We start from the raw sequence: 22,899 nt of genomic DNA on the forward strand, positions 1-22,899 counted from the left end.
CTGAGGAAATAAGGAGGTTCCAGGAAGCCTCCTGGCTCATTCTGGTTGGTGAGAGAGAAATGCGTGGTGATGTGGAAGTGTGTCTGTGGAAGTTGTGGGTCCTAAAAACAAAAGGGCTTGAGCTCTGGGTCACATAGTGAAAAAACTCTCTTCTCTTGCTGGAGTTAAGCCACAAGAGTGTTTATAGTAAAAGTAAATAAGCAAATGTATGAATGAATCAATGAACGAAGGCAAGAAGGAAGAAGTTAGATTGACCAATAGGAGTGGTCTAATTTTGTGTCTGCCTTCCTTTCTCAAAAGGAATTCCTTTTCAATTTCAAGAAAGCCTACAGGACACAAGAGAGTGGTTTATGGTTTTCTACACCTGCAGGGAAAATGGTTTTCAGATAGAAGAGAGAGAGGGAAAATCCATTGGGGGAGGGTTGGAGTTGGTGGCTGTCTGTGAAGAAGCACAGCCAAAAAACTGTGTATAAAAATAAATCTTTGAACGGGGCTTTTTTTTTTTCCCCTGAAAGTTTTCACTCTGGTGTCTTTCTCACCACCTTCTCTTACAGACTACTTCCTTGTCAGAGTGAACATTTCGTGCTTTCACTTTCTGCTCTGAAGAAGATGGTGGTTTCTCCAGACTATTCTCCGGCTGGTTTCCTCCTCCTTCTCCTCCTTCTCCAGGTGTCTACATGGTACTCAGCAGGTCAGTGTTCTCTCTCCTTCTCTTTATGTATTCACTTGTTTTTAACGGCTCTTCTCAGATGATGAAAAAAACTTGATCATTCATCAGTTGTCATTGTACCTCCTCTCAAAGGCAGTTATATTGGGGGGAACTCTAACTGTGTTTGTGCCAACAGAAGACTGGAAGTTTCTGGCTAAGAATGTGCCGGATCTTTATATACACACCCCTTACTACTTTGGGTAGATTTTATAAAACTATAGCTGTAATGTTTAGCTAAATCTTTATTGACTATGGGTGATTTTAGCCTGCTTAATTTCAGTGAAACAGTATCAGTGAAAATATACTTTATAATGTTCACATTGCCAAGAAAACCTAAGTATGAGTACAACAAATTTGGAATCCCTGGTTATGATCTTTGACAAATCATTTTTTCCCCCCTCTGGCACTTGAGTCCTTCTTCCATAAAATAGAAAGGGGTCTCAGGATAAATTTTTCAGACTCAAGATTTGGAGAGAAACCAGCTATGAGATTACAATAATGACATTTTTCATTAAAATCTCTTTAATTTGATGTCAGTTAGGCAGGGAATACTAAAATATTTTATTTCCACACATGTTGACTCAGAAATTCCACAAAAATTCATCATAAAGAAAAGCTCTCCCATGTGTGTATGTATAATGTATTAAATGTTTATTGTGGGACTCTTTATAGTAATAATAAATTGGAAGCAATATAAATATTACCCTGATACAGGAAAAGCTTAAACACAATGGTATAGGCAGTGTCAAAAACAATAGATAGACCTAAATTATGTGTACTAAAATGGTTGGATGTTTCTTATTACAGAAATTGATACGTAGTGATTCCATTTATGTGAAATACAGTAACTTTTATACAACATTGTGGATATAAGCAATGTCAAATACCTTTTCCTAAATTAAATGACTTATAGAACATGTATAGCCAGTAGCCATGTATCAGTTAACTAAGAACACGTATCTGTTGAGTACTCTGGGTTTTACACAGAAATAGAAAAGAAGGGACATCACAGCCTTCATCCAGCCTAATGGCCAGTGTCATGCTCCTTGCCCAGGACTGCCTGATCCACATTCTCTGGGACAGTCTGGCCATGGGATTTTTCCTTTAAGCCCATGTGGCCTTGCCATTTGTATGCAACACTCCTGGACCCCTTCACAGCCATGCCTTTTTGAATTCTTCCCACTCTAGGGTCACTACATTTGTGGGCCTTTAAGCTCTGACCATTCAAAAGAGCCACAATATCTTTGGCCTCTGCCAGTGCAAGTTTTGCCCAGGGGGCATCAGTCACCTTTTAGTTACTGATTTCTATACTAAAGTAAGTTGCAAACAGATGGTTTAAGTGACTTGACAAAGGAGATTAGCAAAGCTAAGCAAAGTTCCCATTTTTGGCTTGCAGCATCCTCCTTCTCTGACCCAGGAATCCAACCATCTTCTCTGATAAAGACTGCCCTGCTCTTACGCCCGGGAACCACTGGCTTCTAAGTCCTCTCAAGAAATATTTTTTATGAAAAACTATTCTTTATGATTCTAAGCATTCAGAGTTATTTAAAAAAATTAAAAAGCGACATAACCTTATAAATTCTACATTTCACCTTGATATAAAACACTGTTAATCCTTTTCCTCACCCCTCAACACAGAGGAACCTAAATCGTTAATCAGAAATGGCTACTTATCCTTTTAGGAGTAGTGTGTTGGGAGAGAAAGGGATGAGTGTGGAGAGAAGTAACTTTGCTCCTCTCCTACCAAAAGAAGGGATAATTGTTTAATAAGTTACTTTGCCACATTTAATTCTAAATAAGTCTCTTATTTAGTTTTTGTAGGTTTTACATAACTTACACATAAATACTATTTGTAAATGCATAGAAAACGGTCCTTTCAAATGCCAAACTATCAGTAGTTGTTACCTCTGGAGAACATATTGAAGAAGTTATTATGGAGGTATATATTTTAAGACATATAAAACAATGCAAATAAGAAAGAAATGCAGACGGGTCTTTTGTGTCATCCTCCCTCACTCATTTCCCCAATCTGCCTTTGATTTTCATACAGCATCCAGGTTTTCTGTGACGGGACTGGCTGAGCCCATCATGGTTCTACTAGGGGCAGATGCCACTTTGCCCTGCCAGCTGTCCCCTGAGCAGAGTGCAGCCCACATGCACATTCGGTGGTACCGAAACCAACTCTCCCCCGCTGTGTTTGTGTACCAGAATGGACAGGAACATGGTGGGGAGCAAATGCTGGAATACCGTGGCAGGACAGAGTTCGTGAGGGACTCCATCAACAAAGGAGGTGTGGCCCTGCTGATCCAACATGTCCGTGCCTCTGATCATGGCCAGTACTGGTGTCATTTTATGGATGGTCAGAGCTCCCAAGAGGCTATTGTGGACCTGCATGTTATAGGTATGTTTACCTGGCACAAAGTGTCATGGTGTGAAGCAAAGAGAAAAAGGATGTCTGGATTCCTAACCTGGCATTTCTTATGATATTCCCTATATTGATATGTTAATTTACCTTGCAGAATATCAATTTCTTAAAGTATACAGTGATGCCAAGACTATATGCTCTATTCACTTTTAAACATCAAAAAAGGCAATATTTCTGAATATGTTTTTGTATCCTAAAAGGCCCCAGAAAATTAATTGTCTGTATTAATTCAGACAGGTACTGACACCCTCAGACATTCGTTTTCATCCATTCAGTAGAGAAAGACAATTTATAGGCTTAAACTCCTCTTTCTAACTTCAATTGCACCTTTTTTCTCTCTCCTTGAAATGACTCCAAGCTCTCTTAGTCTCAGTATAGTGCAAAGGCATCAAGCTGATTTCAAAACTGAATCACAAGTTGCCCTAACATTCACTGTGAGAGGATTATTGACCTCTGAGCTTCAGTTTACCTATCAGTCTAGTGAGGGCATTTTGACCTTCAGCCTCAGGGACTCCTGAGCCCCAAGGATTCCAGGCCTTAAACACGTGCCTTCTGTCTTCAGGGTTGGGCTCTGCACCTCATGTTCATATGATGGGACCTGAGGATGGTGGGATCCGAGTGTCATGCTCTGCAGATGGCTGGTTCCCAAAACCCAGGGTGCAGTGGAGTGACATGATGGGAGTGAATCTACAGGCCCTCTCTGAGTTTCAGACCCAGGATGAAGATGGACTCTTCTGTGTGGAAGCATCTCTTGTGGTCACAGATAGCTCTCTGGGCAACGTGACCTGTTCCATCCAAAATCCCCTCTCTGGACAGGAGAAAGCATCAACAATCTTCCTCCCTGGTGAATGAGGCACAAACCCCAAAGCAGAGCTGGGTGTGTGGTGAGGGTAGGGAGGAAGGAAGGAGGGCTGAGGGAGCCTTGGAGAAAGGGCAGGATGGCCTCCAGGCTAGTCCTCACTATGTCTTCACTTGCCTGTGTCAGAGCCCTTCTTCCCCAGGATGGACCCATGGAAGGCAGCCCTGGCTGGGACAGTCCCTGTGCTGATGCTCTTTCTCCTTGGGATCAGCTACACTGGCTGGAGAAAACATCAAGCCAAAGAAAGAGAAGTAAAGAAAAAGCAAAGAGAATCTCGTGAAAGAGATCAGATGAAAAATGAAAAGGAAACAGCACTTAAGGCCAAAGGTATTGTGACCCCAGGAAAAATAGGGTTCATGGAGAAGCTGGGGGTGCAGGTTGTATAAGGTGGGTGGGGAAATAAAAGTTGTCAAAGGACCTCAAGGAAAACATGGAGTACCAAAATTCCATAAAGCTGGAGTCTTATGGAAAAGAAGAAACCATGGGGGAAACTTGGAGAGTTGTGGGCAGTGGTCTGTACCCAAACTGTGGTGTTGTTTCTCCTTGTGCAAATGTCTTCCCCCCTCTTCTCTTCCTATTCTTCCTTCCAGAATTATCTTCTGAAACACCTAAGAAAGCTTGAATTCCCACAAAGCATTGGCACTCCTTCCTCAGTGACCCTATGATATTTCCCATGTAACTTTTCCTAGCACTTATCATTTAGAGTCCACATGTATGCTTGCTAATCCTTCCCACCTACTTAACTTTGGGACTCCTAATGGTGGGCCACATTGAATCCATTCAGCTACTCCATGAAATCAAGAGCAGCTAAAACCCAATTTTATGGATTTTATATCTCTTCTTTCAGAGAACCTCAAGGCAGAGCTAGGTGAGTCTTGCTTCTTCTCATGCCCTGTGTAGAATTTGCTCCCCTTTCCACATGTGTTGTAGGTCTCTCACGGAATGTTGTTTCTTTCAGAACAGCGAAAGGCACTATACCTTACAGGTAAGAGACTGGGTTTCCCATACCCCTCAATGTTTTGATGTCCAACACTTTCTCAGCTTCCTCTCTTCAGAGGTTAAGACTGAAAGATTTAATAGTGACTTGTGAAAAAAAATAAGGGGTGGGGAGAAGAATGTGAGGCTCTGGATGTCTTGCCTTATATTTACTGGATTTTTTCTGTTTTAGATTGGAAGAAGGCCTGGCTGTATCCTGGTAAGTAACTTTCTGGCGTAGGTCTTGCCATGTGCCTCTAATATTCCAAGTATAATAAGTAGAGACGTAAGAGTGCGCGCGCGCGCACGCACACACGCGCGCACACACACACACACACACACTGCCCTGAAAGTTGTGAAGATTTATTTGGTATCGATCTACAGTCTTTTTTGTATTTGGAAGGTCAAAAATTCAATTGTTTGTCAGCTAAGTATAATGAAAAAATAACTATTGACTGGTGAATTCCACGTGGCTAGAGTAGGACTCAACACGAATTTTTAACCCATCCACTATAAAAAACGAAGAGACAGAAATCAGAGCAATTTTGGTGGGATTTAGGAAGAATAAAGGACACCCTATATGATAGCAGCATTTCTATACAGTGAATAAAGTTCAAAAGAGCAGTTAACATATTTTATACTTGGGAAAAAGATATTAATTATTATTTTATTTATTTTTACCTATGTGAAATAATCAAAGTAAAGTTCAATACACAGGAACAAGGTTTATGTTTGAAAAGCTTGAAAAACAGTCTTTCAAAATACTTTAATATCATCGTAAAAATTTATTTATCTGATGGTAGAGGGAACTGGCTATTTTATATCTTCTGATATCTGTGCCCATGTACTACATATGTTTAAGACTGTGTATGTGCATATGTAATACAGAGTTAGACCTCAAAAGCATGCTGGGTATTTCCTTAAATATATAGTTGTGCAATTTTTATATGCCTGATATTGTGCTAGATGTTGGTGGCGAAATCCACTGGGGGAAGTAAGCTAAGAACCAGGCAACTGCACGCAGCCTGATAAGTACTTTGATAAGACAGGGTCAAGGTGCTCCTCCCAAGGGTTAAAGTCAGATAAACAGTTTCTACTAAGAGTGTTTTCTTTTTTTTCTTTTCTTTCTTTCTCTTTTCTTTTCTTTACTTTTTTCTTTTCTTTCTTTTCTATTTTTTTCTTTCTCTTCTCTTTTCTTCTTTTACTTTTCTCTTCTTTTCTTTTCAAAGATTTTATTTATTTATTTGTGTGAGAGAGAGAGAGAGAAAGAGAGAGGATGAGCAAGGGGGAGGGAGAGAAGAAGCAGGCATCCCACCAGCCAGGGATTCCCTACATAGAGTTCAATCCCAAGACCCTGAGATCATGATCTGATCCAAAGGCAGGTGACCCTCTACTAAGATTTTCTTTCAGGAGCTGCTTTAAAATGTTCCCATGATTCTAGAGGAGAGAGCAAAATGTAGTAGGGATGAGGACATACAGGTTTTTGTTCCAACTCTATCAATGACAGCTGAGGAATTCAGTCATTTTTGCTTTCTTGAACTCAGCCTTCTTATCTCTAAGATGAAGAGATCGCAGAAGCCCCTCTTGACTCATGTATTCATCGATTCTACATATAGAGTGCTACCCTTCTTAGAAGTGAGCAGCTCAGTGAGAGACCATCAAGAATTATGGATAAGTTCTTATCTGCCTAGTGCCCCAAGACACTAAGACTATATCCAATCTTTAATAAAATCACAAGACCTGCCATAAGAGAAGTGGCTCCAGGCAGAGGCAGATGTAGCTCTATTCCTCATGAAGAGTCTATCTCTGGAGGAAAATATTAAAAATGTGATTACAAGCATTGAAATTTTAAAAAAGTCAGTTTAAAAGCCTTGGTCCAAAGCTTAAACTCTACTCTTATGTGGCCATAGCCTGGGAAACCCCTGAAATAAAACAATAAAATAAAATAAAGTAAAATAAAAGGACATTTTATAGCTTTCATCCTCAATGAGGAGTGCCACAAAGGTCTTAAGAGCATAGGTGCCTAGAACACTAGACCATGCTCCAGGAGTTCTCCAGACTTACTTCCTCAGCATTGGGCCAAATGAGGGGATCATTTCTAATCTGAGGCAGCACAGAGGAAGTAAACCCTTTGTCTTGTAGTTTCTGGATACTAAGAGTTCAAGGGGTTCAGAGGAGGAGGGAAAGAGAGCTGAGCAGCAATGAGCCAGGAAAGGAAGTGTGACCCTCCTCTTCATTCTGTGGTTGTGTTTCCATCATAGTCTCAGTTTGTATTGCTCTTTTTCAGACTGGAGGAAGGAAAAGTTCCAGCCTGGTGAGTGGCTTTTTGTTTATCTTTGGACCCCTTTCCAACCTGGCCTTTGATATCCCATTTTTCCCTCCTAACATCATCTCCTACTTGAAAAGACAGAAGAACCACTATTCTGGTAAAGAGAGGGAAGTACATGAAGATCATTAATTTTGGCCTGGGCTGAGAATTACTGCTAGGATTAGGTACTCTGGTTGTATTTACACCTTCCTATATTGGCATGGTTTCTCACCTATGGTGGGGGGGAGGGAGGTCCACTTGGTTATGAAGGAAATCCCCAACTGAGTAAAAAGTACTTAAAATGATGAGAGTAACTTAGCTGCTCTTTGTAAAGAGGTCAGCTGACATGGAGCCCATTACTAATTAAAGAACATAGTTCTAATTTATAGATAATTAAGAAAGAACACTATTACCAAGTAAACACTGCAAGTCACAGCTCACTCCTGCATTCTGCCAAGACACTGATAATAGCATAGGTAAGATAAGGTGAGATAAGTAGCACTGAACCCATGGTGAGAGCACTTCCTAGTTCCATCTTCCCCAGCACACACACACATCCAGAGGACGGGGGTTCTTTCACTATTTGATCCTGTTTCTCTAAGGTTTCATCTGCACAACAGCCTTCTAAAATATGTAATGTTGGCCCTTCCCTTCCTTTTTCTTTCCCCACAGCCAATGTGACGATAAATCAAGAAATCCATCAGAATAATTGTGACCCAGAGAGCAAAGAGAACTTCAGAGAGGAAACACAGGATCTATCTCTTAGTGATAAGAGAGGAGACTGCAACCTTATCACACTAAATCAGCAAGACTTCACCTCAGGAAGACATTACTGGGAAGTGGATATTATGGACACTGATGAGTGGACTCTAGGCATTTATGAGAAGCTCACAGGTGAGAGTGGATTATCCACACATCTACAAAAAAAGAAATTCAGAGTCTTAGAAAAGAAAGGATGTAAATTCAGGGCTCTCATCTGTGGCCCTCAAGACATTTCCCCGAAAGAAGATCTCAAGATAGAAAAGTATCCACAAAAGATTGTGATTTTTTTGGATTATGAAGACAAAGACATTTCTTTCTATGACATGACTCAAGGTACCCACATCTTCTCCTTTACCCAGGAAAGCTTCACTGGATCACTCTATCCTTACTTCAACATTAAATCCATGGAGCATTCCCCATATGAGCAATATTAAGTGACTTAGAGGAAGAACTTACACAGTGAAGACAATAGCCTATTCTCTGTAAACCCCAGAATGCCAGTTCTGATGTGTGACCTCAAGTTCACTGATTACGAGGCCTCTTGACTTGAGGCTCCATGAGTCCCCGTGACCAGCACTGTTTCTTAATTGCAGAGACAAAAATTTTTATTTGTAATTGTTATTGTTATAAATGCTGTTTCTTGTTTTATATCTAATATATCACAGACTGATAATTTTCCAGGATAAATTACTGGAAAAATGAAGTCAATAAAAAAACAAATGGATACAATTACAAGCTGTAATAAGCTTATTGTTAGATTCAATATGCTTAAAATTACTCTGTCAATTTGCTCTAAAATGTTTCTAATACTCTAGTTCTGTATTTGTCTCATAAAGAACCTGTAAGAAACAGTTATTATAGTTCACTGGTCTGTGACCAACACTTTTGAGTGACACTGCTAAACAGTATTCAGAGGAGTAAAAATTAGATAAATCTCTTCACCTCTCTCATAGCAACGCTAAATAAAAGCAACAAAATAGTGCTATTTTCTAATGTTGAGAAAGAAAAGTTAAATTGTAGCTTGAGGGACACGTGGATGGCTCAGTTCATTAAATGTCTGCCTTTGACTCAGGTCATGACTCCAGGGTCCTGGGATCCTGTCCTACATAGCTCTTCACTCAGCAGGGAGCCTGCTTCCTCCTTTATTTGCTACTACCCCAGCTTGTGCTCTCTTTCTCTTTTCTCTCTCTCTCTGACAAATAAATAAATAAACGTTTTAAAATAAATATATAGGGACGCCTGGGTGACTCAGTTGGTTAAGCGGCTGCATTCGGCTCAGGTCATGATCCCAGGGTCATGGGATCGAGTCCCACATCAGGCTCCTTGCTCAGCAGGGAGCCTGCTTCTCCCTCTGCCTCTGCCTGCCTCTGCTCACTCTCTCTGACAAATAAATAAATAAAATCTTTAAAAAATAAATAAATAAATAAATTATAATTTAATACATGCTAATCTATATCTTAAATGCAAGGATAATTTGAGGAAAGAAAAAAAGAAGTATCAGCCAGAATCCAATTCTAACAAATGTGATGATGTTAACATGATAAGGTCTGGGAAAACCAAAAGGTAAGAGCATTTTGAGGTATTTATCTAATTAAAAAAAGAGAGAGACATTTTATCTCTTTGCCTAAGATATTAATAAGGGAAATGACTACTTTATATTTTAGGGAATTATAAGTATATCCACCAGCAGAGGTAAGGAAAGGCCCTTCTTCTGCTTCTAATCAAACCTATCTGTTATATTCAAATGAGTTGACTACAGAAGATGGTACTTAGTGTTTAAACAAGGATAAGAAGAGAGTGTGTTCCTATAAGCTAGACTGAAAAACCTGGTAAATTCTGTGGATATGGGATAGAATACCCCAAAGAATCTTGCCCCAGCAGCAGGGAATAATGAGCCCTAGACTAAAAACTGATCCAATATTGATGAGCAAATCTTAAAAGCAAGATCAAATTACTTACAAGTATCTAACTTCATGCCAGAGGATAGCTCAACCAGGTAAAATGAACAGTGTCTGACATCTAATCAAAAATTACCAGGCTTGGAAAGAAGCAGGAAAATCCAACTCATAAGAAACAAAAAATCAGTACATTGAAATTAACATGGAACTGATACAAGTGTTAGATTTAACACACAAAGGTATTAAAGCAAAAGTTGTAACTATATTCCAGATATTCCTAAAGTTCACTAGACTTTTTTTTTTTTAAAGATTTTATTTAGTTATTTGACAGAGAGACAGATCACAAGTAGGCAGAGAGTCAGGCAGAGAGAGAGAGGGAACCAGGTTCCCTGCTTAGCAGAGAACCTGATGCGGGACCCGATCCCAGGATCCCAGGACCATGACCCAAGCCGAAGGCAGAGGCTTTAACACACTGAGCCACCCAGGTGCCCCAAGTTCACTAGACTTTTAAAAGAAAGACCCAGATTCAACTTCTTTACATGGAAATGACAACGTGTTAGATAAAAATTGCCATGGATATGGTTAGCAGCAGATTAACCATTTCAGAAATAAATGATCAGTGAATCTGAAGACACAGAAATGGAAACACACAGAAAAAGAAAAGTATTTTAAAAATATAGAGTATTAGTGAGTTATGAGAAATCTTTAAAGAGCCCAGTAGAAAGGCAATTGAAGTCCTTGAAAAGAAGAGCAAGGTGAACAGAAAATTTTTTTTTCACAAAATAAGAACCAAAAATATATTCTAAATTTGATCATTATAAAATCCAGATCAAAAAAGCTGTCCTAGTCTGTTTGGGCTGCTTTAAAAATACCATAGGTTTAGTGGTATATAAACTGTATAAACTTATTTCTCATGATTCTGGAGGCTGAGAAGTCTAAGATCAAGGTGCCTTCAGTTTCAATGTCTAGTGAGAGCTAGTTTCCTGGTTTGTAGATAGTTGTCTTTGCACTGTGTCTTCACATGATGGAAGGGGTCCTTTATAAGGGTGCTGCTTCCATTGATAAGGGTTTGCCCTAATGTCTTAATTTTTTCCCCAATGTAGAAACACCAAATACCATCACTTTGGAGATCAGGTTTCAACATGTGTATTTTGACAGCACACAGATATTCATTCTATAGCAAAGTTCAATGAACTCAAAGTGCAAAAATTAAGAAAACACATAGCACATGAAAATCAAATTACTTAAAACCAGAGGTTTAAAGAAGCCAGAATAAAAACTTAAAATATCTACTGAAGAACAAAGATAAAGATGACAGAATATTTCTCACTCTAAACAGTGCAAGTGAGAAAACAGTGGAAGAACACCTATAATACTAGAAAAAATATACCAGAATAGATTTAATACCCAGTGAAAAACTTTCAAAAGCAAATGTGAAATAAAGATATTTTCATCTACAGACAAGCAGAAAAAACCAAAAAACAAAAAACAAAGCAAAACAAAAATCATCACCAGGAGACCCACACTTTAAGAAATGGCAAAAAAAAAAAAAAAAAAAAAGGCCCTTTAGACAGAAGGAAAATGGTAACCAAAGTAAATTTGTATCTATACAAAGGAATGAAGAGAATTGGAAATACTATCTGTCTAGGTAATTATAGAATGATTTCTTTTTATTGTTTAAAAATTTTAAAAAATAAGACACTCCTTAAACAAAAATGGTAACAATGAAGCATGGGATTTACAACAGAAGAAAAAATGTAATGTATGACAACAACAGAACAAAGACCAGGAGGGAACACATGAAAATACATTGGTGTAAGTCTCCTAACAGACATGAAGTAATATAAGAGCAGTTGAGGTTAGAATATTGTAAGATAAATGTGAATGCTATAAACTGCAAACAACCACTAATATAACAACAAAATTATAGCTATTAAGCCAGAAAAGGAAATAAAATGGATCGTTAAAAAATAATCAACTAATTAAAACAGAAAAAGAAGAAAAAGTTAATATAGTATAGGTAGAACAAATAGAAAATAAACAGTTGATAGACTTGAACAGTATCAGCAATGACATCAATTGCAAAGAAAGGTCATTGGGTTGATTAAGAAAATAAATAGCAAAATATACGCTGCCCACTAGAGAAATATTTTAAATAAAAAACACAAATAGGTCAAAATTAAAAGGATGGGGAAAGACATAATATACAAGCATTAACTCATGATCTTAGGCAACTGCTGAAGTATGAGAACAGATACATCATTTGTTATGTTATTAGGAATAGTCTCCTTCAGGTGACCCAGCAGTTACGATACTGAACCTGGAAAAAAAAGGCAACTTTTACATAATCATAAAGTAAATGTTTTTTGGAAGTACTCAGATTGGAGATAACTAATGAGCAAAGGGGAAAAGATTTGTGTGTACAAAAATATCAATATTAATATCCTTACCAATAAAGAAGAAGAAGTGTAACTGGTGTTACTGAGTTAGGACTGGACAAATACGGGGTATCTGGCTGTTTCAGTCAGTAGAACATGGGACTCTTGATCTTGGAGTCATGAGTTTGAGCCCCAAGTTGAGTATAGAAATTACTTTTAAAAATTAATTAATTAATTAATTAATTAATTGTTTAAAAGGACTGGACAAATACATTGAGTGGGTAGTAGGCTGAATATGTGGAGGAAAGTCAGAAGGAGTGAATAGTCTGATAAAATGTATAATTCACAGGGCGCCTGGGTGTCTCAGTCAACACATTAAGCGCTCAACTCTTATTTCAGCTCAGGTCATGATCTGAGATGGAGCCCTGCTTTGGGCTCTGTGGTCCGCTTGTTGTCTGCTTGAAATCTGGCTTTCTCTCTCCCTCTGCCCCTCCCTTTACCTGCATTCTCTCTCTTTCTTTCTCAATTAATTAATTAATTTTTAAAATCTTAAATATATATATATATATATATATATAATTCCCAGCAATTCTGCTTGAAGCTAATAATAATTTATGGATGCTGCCTTCTCATGTTTGTAGACTGTACTGCAAGTAAGTCTGAGACCAGGCTGAGTATATAAAAAAAGTTTCTGAAAACAATATCTAAATCAAGAAACAATAAGGGAATTATTTCCAGCATGTCTTAAGCTGTTGAGAAACACTAGTTAAAGAATCAACTACAGTAGTCATGTGAGGATATGTTATACAATTAATTAATTAGCTAATTAATTAATTATGTTAGGAAAAGAAAGAGCACACAAGTGGTGGGGAGGGAGAGAGGGAGAGAGAGCATCTTAAGCAGGCTCCAAGCTCAGCTCAGAGTCCAATGCCAGGCTTTTCTCTTTATTCTGAGAAGAAATCGAAATCAGACACTACCTGAGCCACCCAGGTGCCCCTACAATAATTTAAAATAAATTGTGCTGTTTAAATGTATCAATAAAATATGTGTTATCATGAAGAAGGAAAAAAAAATGCTTCTATGAAGAGTGAACAAGAGAAAGCAAACCATGAAACTGGAGTGTATGGGAAAGAAATGTCTTATGGAAAGAGCCGATTGTTGTCTTTATGGGGAAATGAAAGGAAAGGGAAGAATAAGGGTGAAGAATAAAGGCTTCTTCTCTAGAGGGAACTGGAAAGTAAACAGAGAATTCCCCCTTAGTAAGAGAATAAGGGAGAATCATCGGTGGGCAAGAAATATCCCCATAAGGGGAACAGAAATTAAAGTAGTCCAATCTCACAGCCACATGTTGAAGCATTTGTTATTTTCTGTGTGAAAAGTATTGCTGACCACCACCTGTGGTCCATTTCTAGCCCATAGTTTGTTTCTGTACAGTTTACAACTAAGAACATTTTTTTTCTTTTTACATTTTTTTTTTTTTATTTATTTATTCGACAGACAGAGATCACAAGTAGGCAGAGAGGCAGGCAGAGAGAGAGGAGAAAGCAGGCTCTCCACGGAGCAGAGAGCCCGATGCGGGGCTCGATCCCAGGACTCCGGGACCATGACCTGAGCCGAAGGCAGAGGCTTCAACCCACTGAGCCACCCAGGCGCCCCTCTTTTTACATTTTTAAAGATCTGTGAGGGAGAAAAGAGAATAATATGTGACAGGCTGTATGTGGCCCACATAGCCTGAATTATTTCCTCTCTGTCCCTTTATAGAAAAAATTTGCTTACCTCTGATCTTACAGGATTGACTCCCCAGAGCCATGAAATGCTCTTGTGGCAGTACAAAATACTCGTGATGATTGAACACTTTATATTTTGTCTAAAACTATTTTTTTTTCTTCCCAGTCCCTCCTTTATATTTGATACTTTCACTTTCCTGTTCCTTTTAAATTTTTTAAAAAGATTTTATTTATTTATTTGACAGACAGAGATCACAAGCAGGCAGAGAGGCAGGCAGAGAGGGAGGGGGAAGCAGGCTCCACGCTAGCAGAGAGCCTGATGCAGGGCTGGATCCCAGGACCCTGGGATCATGACCTGAGCCAAAGGCAGAGGCTTAACCCACTGAGCCACCCAGGCACTCCTGTTCCTTTTAAATTAACATGAATAATTTATAGTAAAAAACCTTAACTATGGTATTCTCATTCATTTTTATTTTTTTACATGACTTTTTTTCTCTTTAAGGTAACTAAAAGCAAAAAGTCTAAAACTCACACTTGTCAATTATTGGTCCATACTACAGTGGGGTGCACCAGAGTACATATGTGAAAGCACACAAATGAAACAGGGTGAATGGTGACTCTGCTTTGATTCTTTGTGATCTTTGGCATACAGGGGTAGTAGATCTGATTCCAGATTTGCCAGCAGACACATCAGAGTAGCTTAACCAAAAAAACCTTTTTAAAGAACAAGTTTTATAATTCTCACTATGGAATTGAGACTTAGATTAGAGTCCAATTAGGGAATATTAAATTATGTCATGCATTTTTGTGTTGCTTTTCTGATACACCTTGCTTAATTATTCATTAAAGCAGTAATTGGTATTGTTAAAAAAAAAAAAAAGCACAGGCCCAAAATGGTGTCACTTAGACTTTCCCCAAAAAATGGCACATAAAAAAAAATGGCACATAAAAAATGGCACATAAAAATGGCACATAAAAAATTGCACATAAAAAATGGCACATAAAAATGGCACATAAAAAAATTATGGCACATAATCCATAATCTAATTGCAGTTTCAACCTCCTGCATGGAGTTGTAACTAGTCAGTTAGGAATTTTCAATCCAAGTCTGCCACCTGGGACTTCTCCACTCAACAAAGAAAGATGAGGTAATCTATATGATAAGACCCTGTGCTTTTGCCCTAGAAAGCTGCCTCTCCTGAATAATCCTTTTCTTTTGCTATTAACTTTCTTGCTCACACCCTCCTTCTATAAAAACCTTACATTTTGTATAACCCCTTAGAGAAACTCTTTACTTGCTAGATAGGGTGCTGCCTGATTCATGAATTGTTTAATAGAACTAATTAGATCTTCAAATTTACTTGGTTGAATATTATTATATAACAGTATAAAACAGGTATTCTATAAGTAGTAAATTCTCTGTGTATGTGTAAAACATACACCATAATAATTAGTATATATTCCTGGAAAAATGCAAGGAAACTGATGCTAGAAAAATTTCATACTTAAAAAAAAAATTATTTATTTGAGAGAGAGAGAAATTTGGGGGAGGGGCAGATGGAGAGGGAGGGAGAGAATCTTAAGCAGACTCCACACTCAGAGCAGAGCCCAATGCAAGACTTGATCTCATGACCTTGAAATCATGGCCTGAGCCAAAGTTAAGAATCAGATGTTTAACTGACTGAGCCACCCAGGGGCCCTAAGTTTGGTGCTATTAATAACAAATCTTAAAGTAGGCATTTGAAAGCAGAGTGTTAGAAGATGCTTTAATATTTGCCTAGGAAAAAGGAAAAGAGACAAGAGATAGGTAGTACAACCATCTGTGACAGAAGTGATGCAGACTGACTGGATCCAAGAGATGAGGGAACAGAAGGCTAGATACAGATAGCACAAGCTGACACCATCGTGCAACCTCCCCTTCTCCCCCGACTCCTGGGTGGGGTACGTGTGACATTCCTCCAGGAAACTTACAACTATCTTAATGTGAATGATTTGCTGGAGGGAAAAACATACTTAGCTTGATAATAGCAAGGCCTTCAGTATCCTGAGGCTCTTCTTTAGCATTAGAAAGTCCTTTTGGACACCTCCCTTTTTCCTTACCTTCCCCAACACCACAGTATATAATCAGTTGCTCCTCACGACCCCACTGCAGGTTCTTCTGCCCATAGGCCCTGTCACCATTCTTTAATAAAATCACATCACCTTTTTGCACCAAAGATGTCATAAGAATTCTTTCCTGGCTGTGGGCTCCCAACCTCACCTATATTCCAAGACTACATCACAAGAACCCAAAGGGGGTTCCTTCAGAACTGGCTAAAAGGGTCCTTGACTTTGCACAGGATAGAAATCAGATATGAACTAGAGAAAATGAGAGCAGAGTTTATTGAAGATAGAGCAGATACAGAGTGTCTGGAAGATTCGTAAAGGAAAGAAGAGAGAGTCTCATCTTTGCTTGGGGCTCAACGTTTTTATTATGAATTATGGTCTGGTTTACATGTCTTCTCAGGCACCCAGGAACTTCTTAAAACAAAGACAAGGATTTAGGTGTCCTCAATAAGTCACTTATGCCTGGGACCATTCACAATGAACCAGGGGTCATTGTGAGTCAGTGATCTGGAAAATGTAAATGACATTCCATAATCGGTATTTTCTACTCCTATATCTTAAAATAAATATGTGTTGTATTTGCATACTGAGCATTCTCTCCCATTTTTCCCCCTAATGTTGAGGAAAATAAAAATCAGACCAGTGAGAAACCAAGCGACACTCAGAGAAGTAGGAGAACTCAGATTTATTTTACACCATTGGACCCAGGCAAGCTCACACTCGAAATTCTGGACCTTGGGTGATGAATTTTTAGAATATAGGTGAGGTTCAGTGGGGTGAGATCCGGAGCTGATGGCCAAGAAAGAATTCTTGAGAGCAGCCCATGGGTCCTGTCCCAGTGCTTTCACAAACCACCATTTTTCACCAAAGATTTCTCAGGAATTCTTTCTTGGTCATTGGCTCTGGACCTCACCCCACTGAACCTCACCTATATTCTAGAACTTCATCATTTGGTGCCCAAACGTGGGGCTGTGAGTATTTACATTTGGACTCTGAGCTTTGGTGCAAAATTGGTGAGTACTTTCTCTCCTCTTCCTTTAGTCTCATTTCAGGAGCTTTTCAAGGAGTATGGTCTTATTGGAACACTTGCATGTCAATTGCTCAGGCTGTAATCCTCTAGCCTGTGGCTACTCTACAGGGAGGAGAACTTCTGTCTTTTGGCTGGGAAGTCAGTACCCTGGCCAGAATGGTAATAAGACCTAGGAACTTGATGCCCTCTCTTTATTCCTGTTCTAAAGTTGTCTGTCTTGGGCATGGGACAGCCATCTGAGTCACCAGGACAGCTGCCAATCCTAAGACTCCCCTGTGAGGTTTCCTCCTGATTGATATAATGTGATCCCCTCCACATTCCTGGTCTAGTCACTTCTGGCTGCAGGAACTCCACTGGGAGCTGGCCGAAACCAGTACTCAACTGAATTAAAACGCAACTTGGGACTGTTTCCTAGGGAAGTTGGCTTTAAGGACCACATGTGTTGGAATGTCACATAGACCATGATGGATTTCAATCTTTACTGTTTCTTGTCAGTGTCTCCCTTAACTACTTAAAGCTATAAAATTGGGTAATTTACCCTTGTAAAACTTGTATTTTCCATGGGTTAAAATGGCAAACAGTATGCAATCTTCAGGACAGACAATGGTATGGCAGGGCACTATATTGGTCCATTCACCAGGCACCCATCAGCGCCTAGGTTGTGATGGGGAAGAGGAGGGAAGCCAGCACCCCTCCAGGGCCTTTTATGGCAGGAATGCCTTCCTGGGGAAGGCAGGAACGTGACCAATAGCAATGTCTTGAGGGGTGCCTCTGGTTGCTTTTGACACACAGGAGCCTCTGACACATCCTGCATGGGATGCCACCCAGGTGTCAGAGGGGATTTAGTAATGGACCTTCTTTACTTTTCTGGGAGCATGGCCTCAGTAGTCTTCTTCAGTTCCCAAGGACTCTACCTTGGGTGCCTTTTAACCCACTGGAAATAATTTGGATTGCAAAACTTAGGAAAGGACTGAGCTCCTGTAACACTGAATGGCCTCAGTGGGATCTATCAGTAAGATCTTCTCTGAAGGAAACAGGGCAAATGGACCTAGGATACCTTCATTGCTCATACGTAGGCCTTCATTGCTCTACACCAGGACCCCGACCTAAGGATCTTTTGCAGAATGTGTTTGCTTGAATGAGTTAGCTAGTAAACTCCATCCTGACATATTAGATAGTAATTACATAAATAAGCCTTCTTCTAGTAAACCCAGGTTGCTGGAGGATACACAGGCCATCCCTAGCAAAGGGGACTCTGACTTTTATCTCTCTCTGTTCCTCCTAATAGATGTGTAGGCTTTTCCCACACTCAATTCCCGTGTTAATGGCTATAACTGGAGCAAACTGTGGTTAGTCTAACTCGGGATGGAGACTTAAATGAATATTCCCAAGCAGCTACCAAAACTCCCTTTGTTTCGGGGAAATTCCCTGTCTTCTCTGGGCCGGTGTGTACCGCCTGACCCCTCCACATTTGTTGGTGGGAAAGCATGGTGTCTGCTCCTCTGTTGGAGCTGATGAGCTCTAAAATGGGGAGTCCTTTCCCTGCCTTCTGGCAGCACTTTGTTCTTCTGTCTCCCCCTTCTCCTATTTCTGCACCAATGTGGGTGCAGCCTACATGACTGGACTCTGGACCATGCACCAAGGCTCCTTCTCTCTTCACTGTCAAGGAGCAAGAAGAGCACCCCCTGGACCTAACACCCACCCCAGTCCAGATTTCCCCACCTGTCTCAGGTAAACACTGAAAATGGGGTGGACCCACGTGGAACATAAGTCAGTATTTAAACTAAGTTAAGTTAGTTGGTTCAATTAAGGTATACATGTCTTTGAAGTTACAGCAGTAGATGTGAAACTTTTATTCTACCAAGGTCTACTGAAAGTCAAATAACCTTGTGTTACCTCTGTTGCAATTTGTTAGCAAAAAGATGACTAAACTGATGGTTAATTGTCTCAAAGTATTCATGGGTAATTGTCAATATAGCCCTCAAACTCTTTGGTAACCTGAAAGTTTATAAAGTTTTGCTTGGATGATAAATGAAATTAAATTTGTTGGAAATCTAGGTCTTTCAAAATAGGATAAATTGTTAAGTCATTAATTACTGGATATAGGTTTGTGCTTTTGACTTCTTACAGCAAAGAAAATAATATTTAAATCTGTTGGTAAACATGTTTTGTGCTTAACTGTTTCATAAATTTGCCATCTAAGAATTCTGTTGTAACAGTTCACAATTGGTTAATACTTAACTGACTAGAGATTAAGGTGTTTCTAAGAATACAAAATTCTGTAACTAAGACTGATGGAAATAAGGGAAACAGTTCTGTGGAAAAGTAGAAGATATGTGAAAAGATAAGGAATGGGAGTGCATTTTGTTGAAGGTAAAAGAAGGTAATTTTGTCCTAATAAATGAGATGGTTGTTTGTGAAGGAAAGTTGTAGAAGGTTTCTGAAGGGAAATCTTCAGAAAAGGAGTTTTAGGTGTGGTACTTATGAAAGAAACTGAGGAAAGCACAAAGAAATGGAAAAATATTCCATGCTCATGGATTGGAAGAACAAATATTGTGAAAATGTCTATGCTACCTAAAGCAATTTACTTGTTTAATGCAATCCCTATCAAAATACCATCCATTTTTCTCAAAGAAATGGAACAAATTATCCTAAAATTTATATGGAACCAGGAAAGACCTCGAATAGCCAGAGGAATATTGAAAAAGAAAGCCAAAGTTGGTGGCATCAGGATTCCAGACTTCAAGCTCTATTACAAAGCTGTCATAATCCAGACAGTATGGTACTGGCACAAAAACAGACACATAGATCAATGGAACAGAATAGAGAGCCCAGAAATAGACCCTCAACTCTATGGTCAACTAATCTTCAACAAAGCAGGAAAGAATGTCCAGTGGGAAAAAGACTGTCTCTTCAACAAATGGAGTTGAGAAAATTGGACAGCTACATGCAGAATAATGAAACTGGACCATTTCCTTACACCACACATGAAAATAGACTCAAATGGATGAAGGACCTCAATGTGAGAAAGGAATCCATCAAAATCCTTGAGGAGAACACAGGCAGCAACCTCTTCGACCTCAGCCGTAGCAACATCTTCCTAGGAACATCGCCAAAGGCAAGGGAAGCAAGGGCAAAAATGAACTATTGGGACTTCATCAAGAACAAAAGCTTTTGCACAGCAAAGGAAACAGTCAACAAAACCGAAAGACAACTGACAGAATGGGAGAAGATATTTGCAAATGACATATCAGATAAAGGGCTAGTATCCAACATCTATAAAGAATTTATCAAACTCAACACCCAAAGAACAAATAATCCAATCAAGAAATGGGCAGAGGACATGAACAGACATTTCTGCAAAGAAGACATCCAGATGGACAACAGACACATGAAAAAGTGCTCCACATCACTCGGCATCAGGGAAATACAAATCAAAACCACAATGAGATACCACCTCACACCAGTCAGAATGCTAAAACTAATAGTCAGGAAATGACAGATGTTGGTGAGGATGCGGAGAAAGGGGAACCCTCCTACACTGTTGGTGGGAATGCAAGCTGGAAAACAGCATGGAGTTTCCTCAAAAAGTTGAAAATAGAGCTACCCTATGACCCAGCAATTGCACTACTGGGTATTTGCCCTAAAGATACAAATGTAGTGATACAAAGGGGAATGTGCACCCGAATGTTTATAGCAACAATGTCCACAATAGCCAAACTATGGAAAGAACCTTGATGTCCATCAGCAAATGAATGAATAAAGAAGAAGTGGTATATATTGAAAGGTCCCCCAATAATGGGTCCGTGATTAAAGGAGCGAGACTGATACAAAGCGAAGGTCAAGCAAAGCTTTATTTTGTGCCAAGCATCAAGAATCAAACTGAACATTCGGGGCCATGCCTCTTACAGAGAGGGCGACCCCCTCTGGTTTACAGATGAGCTTTTAAGGGCAAAGGCCATGTGGTTGGGCCTGGCCACACACAAGTGGCCAATGAAACTGTAACACACAGAGAAAGCTACACAGTCATGCTAGGTCACACATAAGTGACCAATTGAATTATAATTTCATAGATATTTGAACTAGTCTATCACCTTGGTCAGAATTGGCGTCCAAAAGTGCCCAAAGGGTGGGGCCCATACTGCTTGGTAACGAGGGTTACCAAGGTAACAGTATGTGCCCCCGCACTGATTGGATGTCTCCACCTGGCCTGACCCACCCTTGTATTTGGTCTTTGTTAACTGGGACTGGTTTCTGGGACTTGTTTTTAAGTAAGTCCCCTGGGGGAAGGGGGACAGGGACAGTTTAAGTGTTAGTGCATAAACAACAAAGTGACTGTTTAATCCAAGATGGAATCACTCTGGCTAAATAGGCCCTTACATATATATACAATGGAATACTATGCAGCCAACAAAAGAAATGAAATCTTGCTATTTGCAATGACATGGATGGAACTAGAGGGTATTATGCTTAGCAAAATAAGTCAATCAGAGAAAGACAATTATCATATGATCTCCCTGATGTGAGGAAGTTGAGAGGCAATGTGGGGGGCTTAGGGGGTAGGAAAAGAATAAATGAAACAAGTTGGGATCGGGAGGGTGACAAACCATAAGAGACTCTTAATCTTACAAAACAAACTGAGGGTTGCCGTGGGGAGGGGGTTAGGGAGAGGGTGGTTGGGTTATGGACACTGGGGAAGGTATGTGCTATGGTGAGTACTGTGAAGTGTGTAAACTTGACGATTCACAGACCTGTACCCCTGGGGCTAATAATACATTATATATTAATAAACATATAAAAATTTAAAAATTAAATAAATTAAAATAAAAATACAACAACAATAAAAATAATTTAAAAATAAACATTTTTCAGTTCACCACCTATAGGTAATGATTATTAAGATTTTTGTGATTTTTTTTCTGTTCGTATATGTATATACAAAGGTTTTTAACTATTAAACTTTATCACATATTAAAAAAAGAATTCTTGAGACATCTTTGGTGCAAAATGGTGGTTTATTAAAGCATGGGGACAGGATCCACTGGCAGGAAGAGCTGTTGCCCTGGGTTGTGAGGAGTGGCAGGTTATGTACCATGGGGGTGGGGGAAGTAAGGAAAAGGGAGGTTTCAATAGAACTTTCATATGCTAAAGAGGACCTACAAGATATGGGATACCAGAGGCTTTGCCATCACCAAGGTCATTCTGCCCTTTTTAGCAAACTATTAAGATAGCTGGGAGATTCCTAAAGAATGTCACATATGTCCCACCCAGGAGTGAGGGTGGAAGGGAGGTTGCAAGGTGTCAGCTTTGCTTTGTCCTCAGCCAGTCTTCTGTTCCCTCATCATTCCCCCTTGAACAATTTTGACCCTTAAATCTTTAAGGTTGTTGAAGGTGGAAGGTCTCTGCTTCTGTAACATCTTCCTGCTGAACAGGGGCATAGAGTTGTCCCTACCTACTGGGGTCAACACTGGTGAGTTGGGGAATGTGTAGGGGAGTTATGAAAGACAGAGGCAGCTGAATTCAGGGGAGACTGCTCTGAGGACAAAGCAAAAGGCTGACACCTTGCAACCTCCACCCCCCACCCCCACTCCTGGGTGGGACATATGTGACATTCTTTAGGAATCTCCCATCCATCTTAATGTTAATACCTAGCTAGAGGGCAAAACTTGAAATTGGCAATGGCAAGGCCTCTGGTATCAGGTATCTTGTAGGTCCTCTTTAG

The 22,899-nt window shown here is 39.6% G+C and overlaps 1 protein-coding gene across 1 annotated transcript; it reads left to right on the plus strand.

Moving 5' to 3' along the window:
• Positions 1-601: 601 nt before the first annotated feature.
• LOC308345073 (butyrophilin-like protein 1) lies at positions 602-8,769 on the plus strand. Its single transcript, XM_080807030.1, has 9 exons — positions 602-691; positions 2,760-3,110; positions 3,697-3,978; positions 4,120-4,320; positions 4,841-4,861; positions 4,952-4,978; positions 5,162-5,188; positions 7,256-7,282; positions 7,949-8,769. Exons 1-9 carry the CDS (start codon positions 610-612, stop codon positions 8,470-8,472), a joined length of 1,542 nt encoding a protein of 513 aa, XP_080663156.1. The 5' UTR covers positions 602-609; the 3' UTR covers positions 8,473-8,769.
• Positions 8,770-22,899: the final 14,130 nt, after the last annotated feature.

Source organism: Martes martes (genome assembly GCF_963455335.1).
Source record: "Martes martes genome assembly, chromosome: 6".
NCBI classification, from domain to species: Eukaryota; Metazoa; Chordata; class Mammalia; order Carnivora; family Mustelidae; genus Martes; species Martes martes.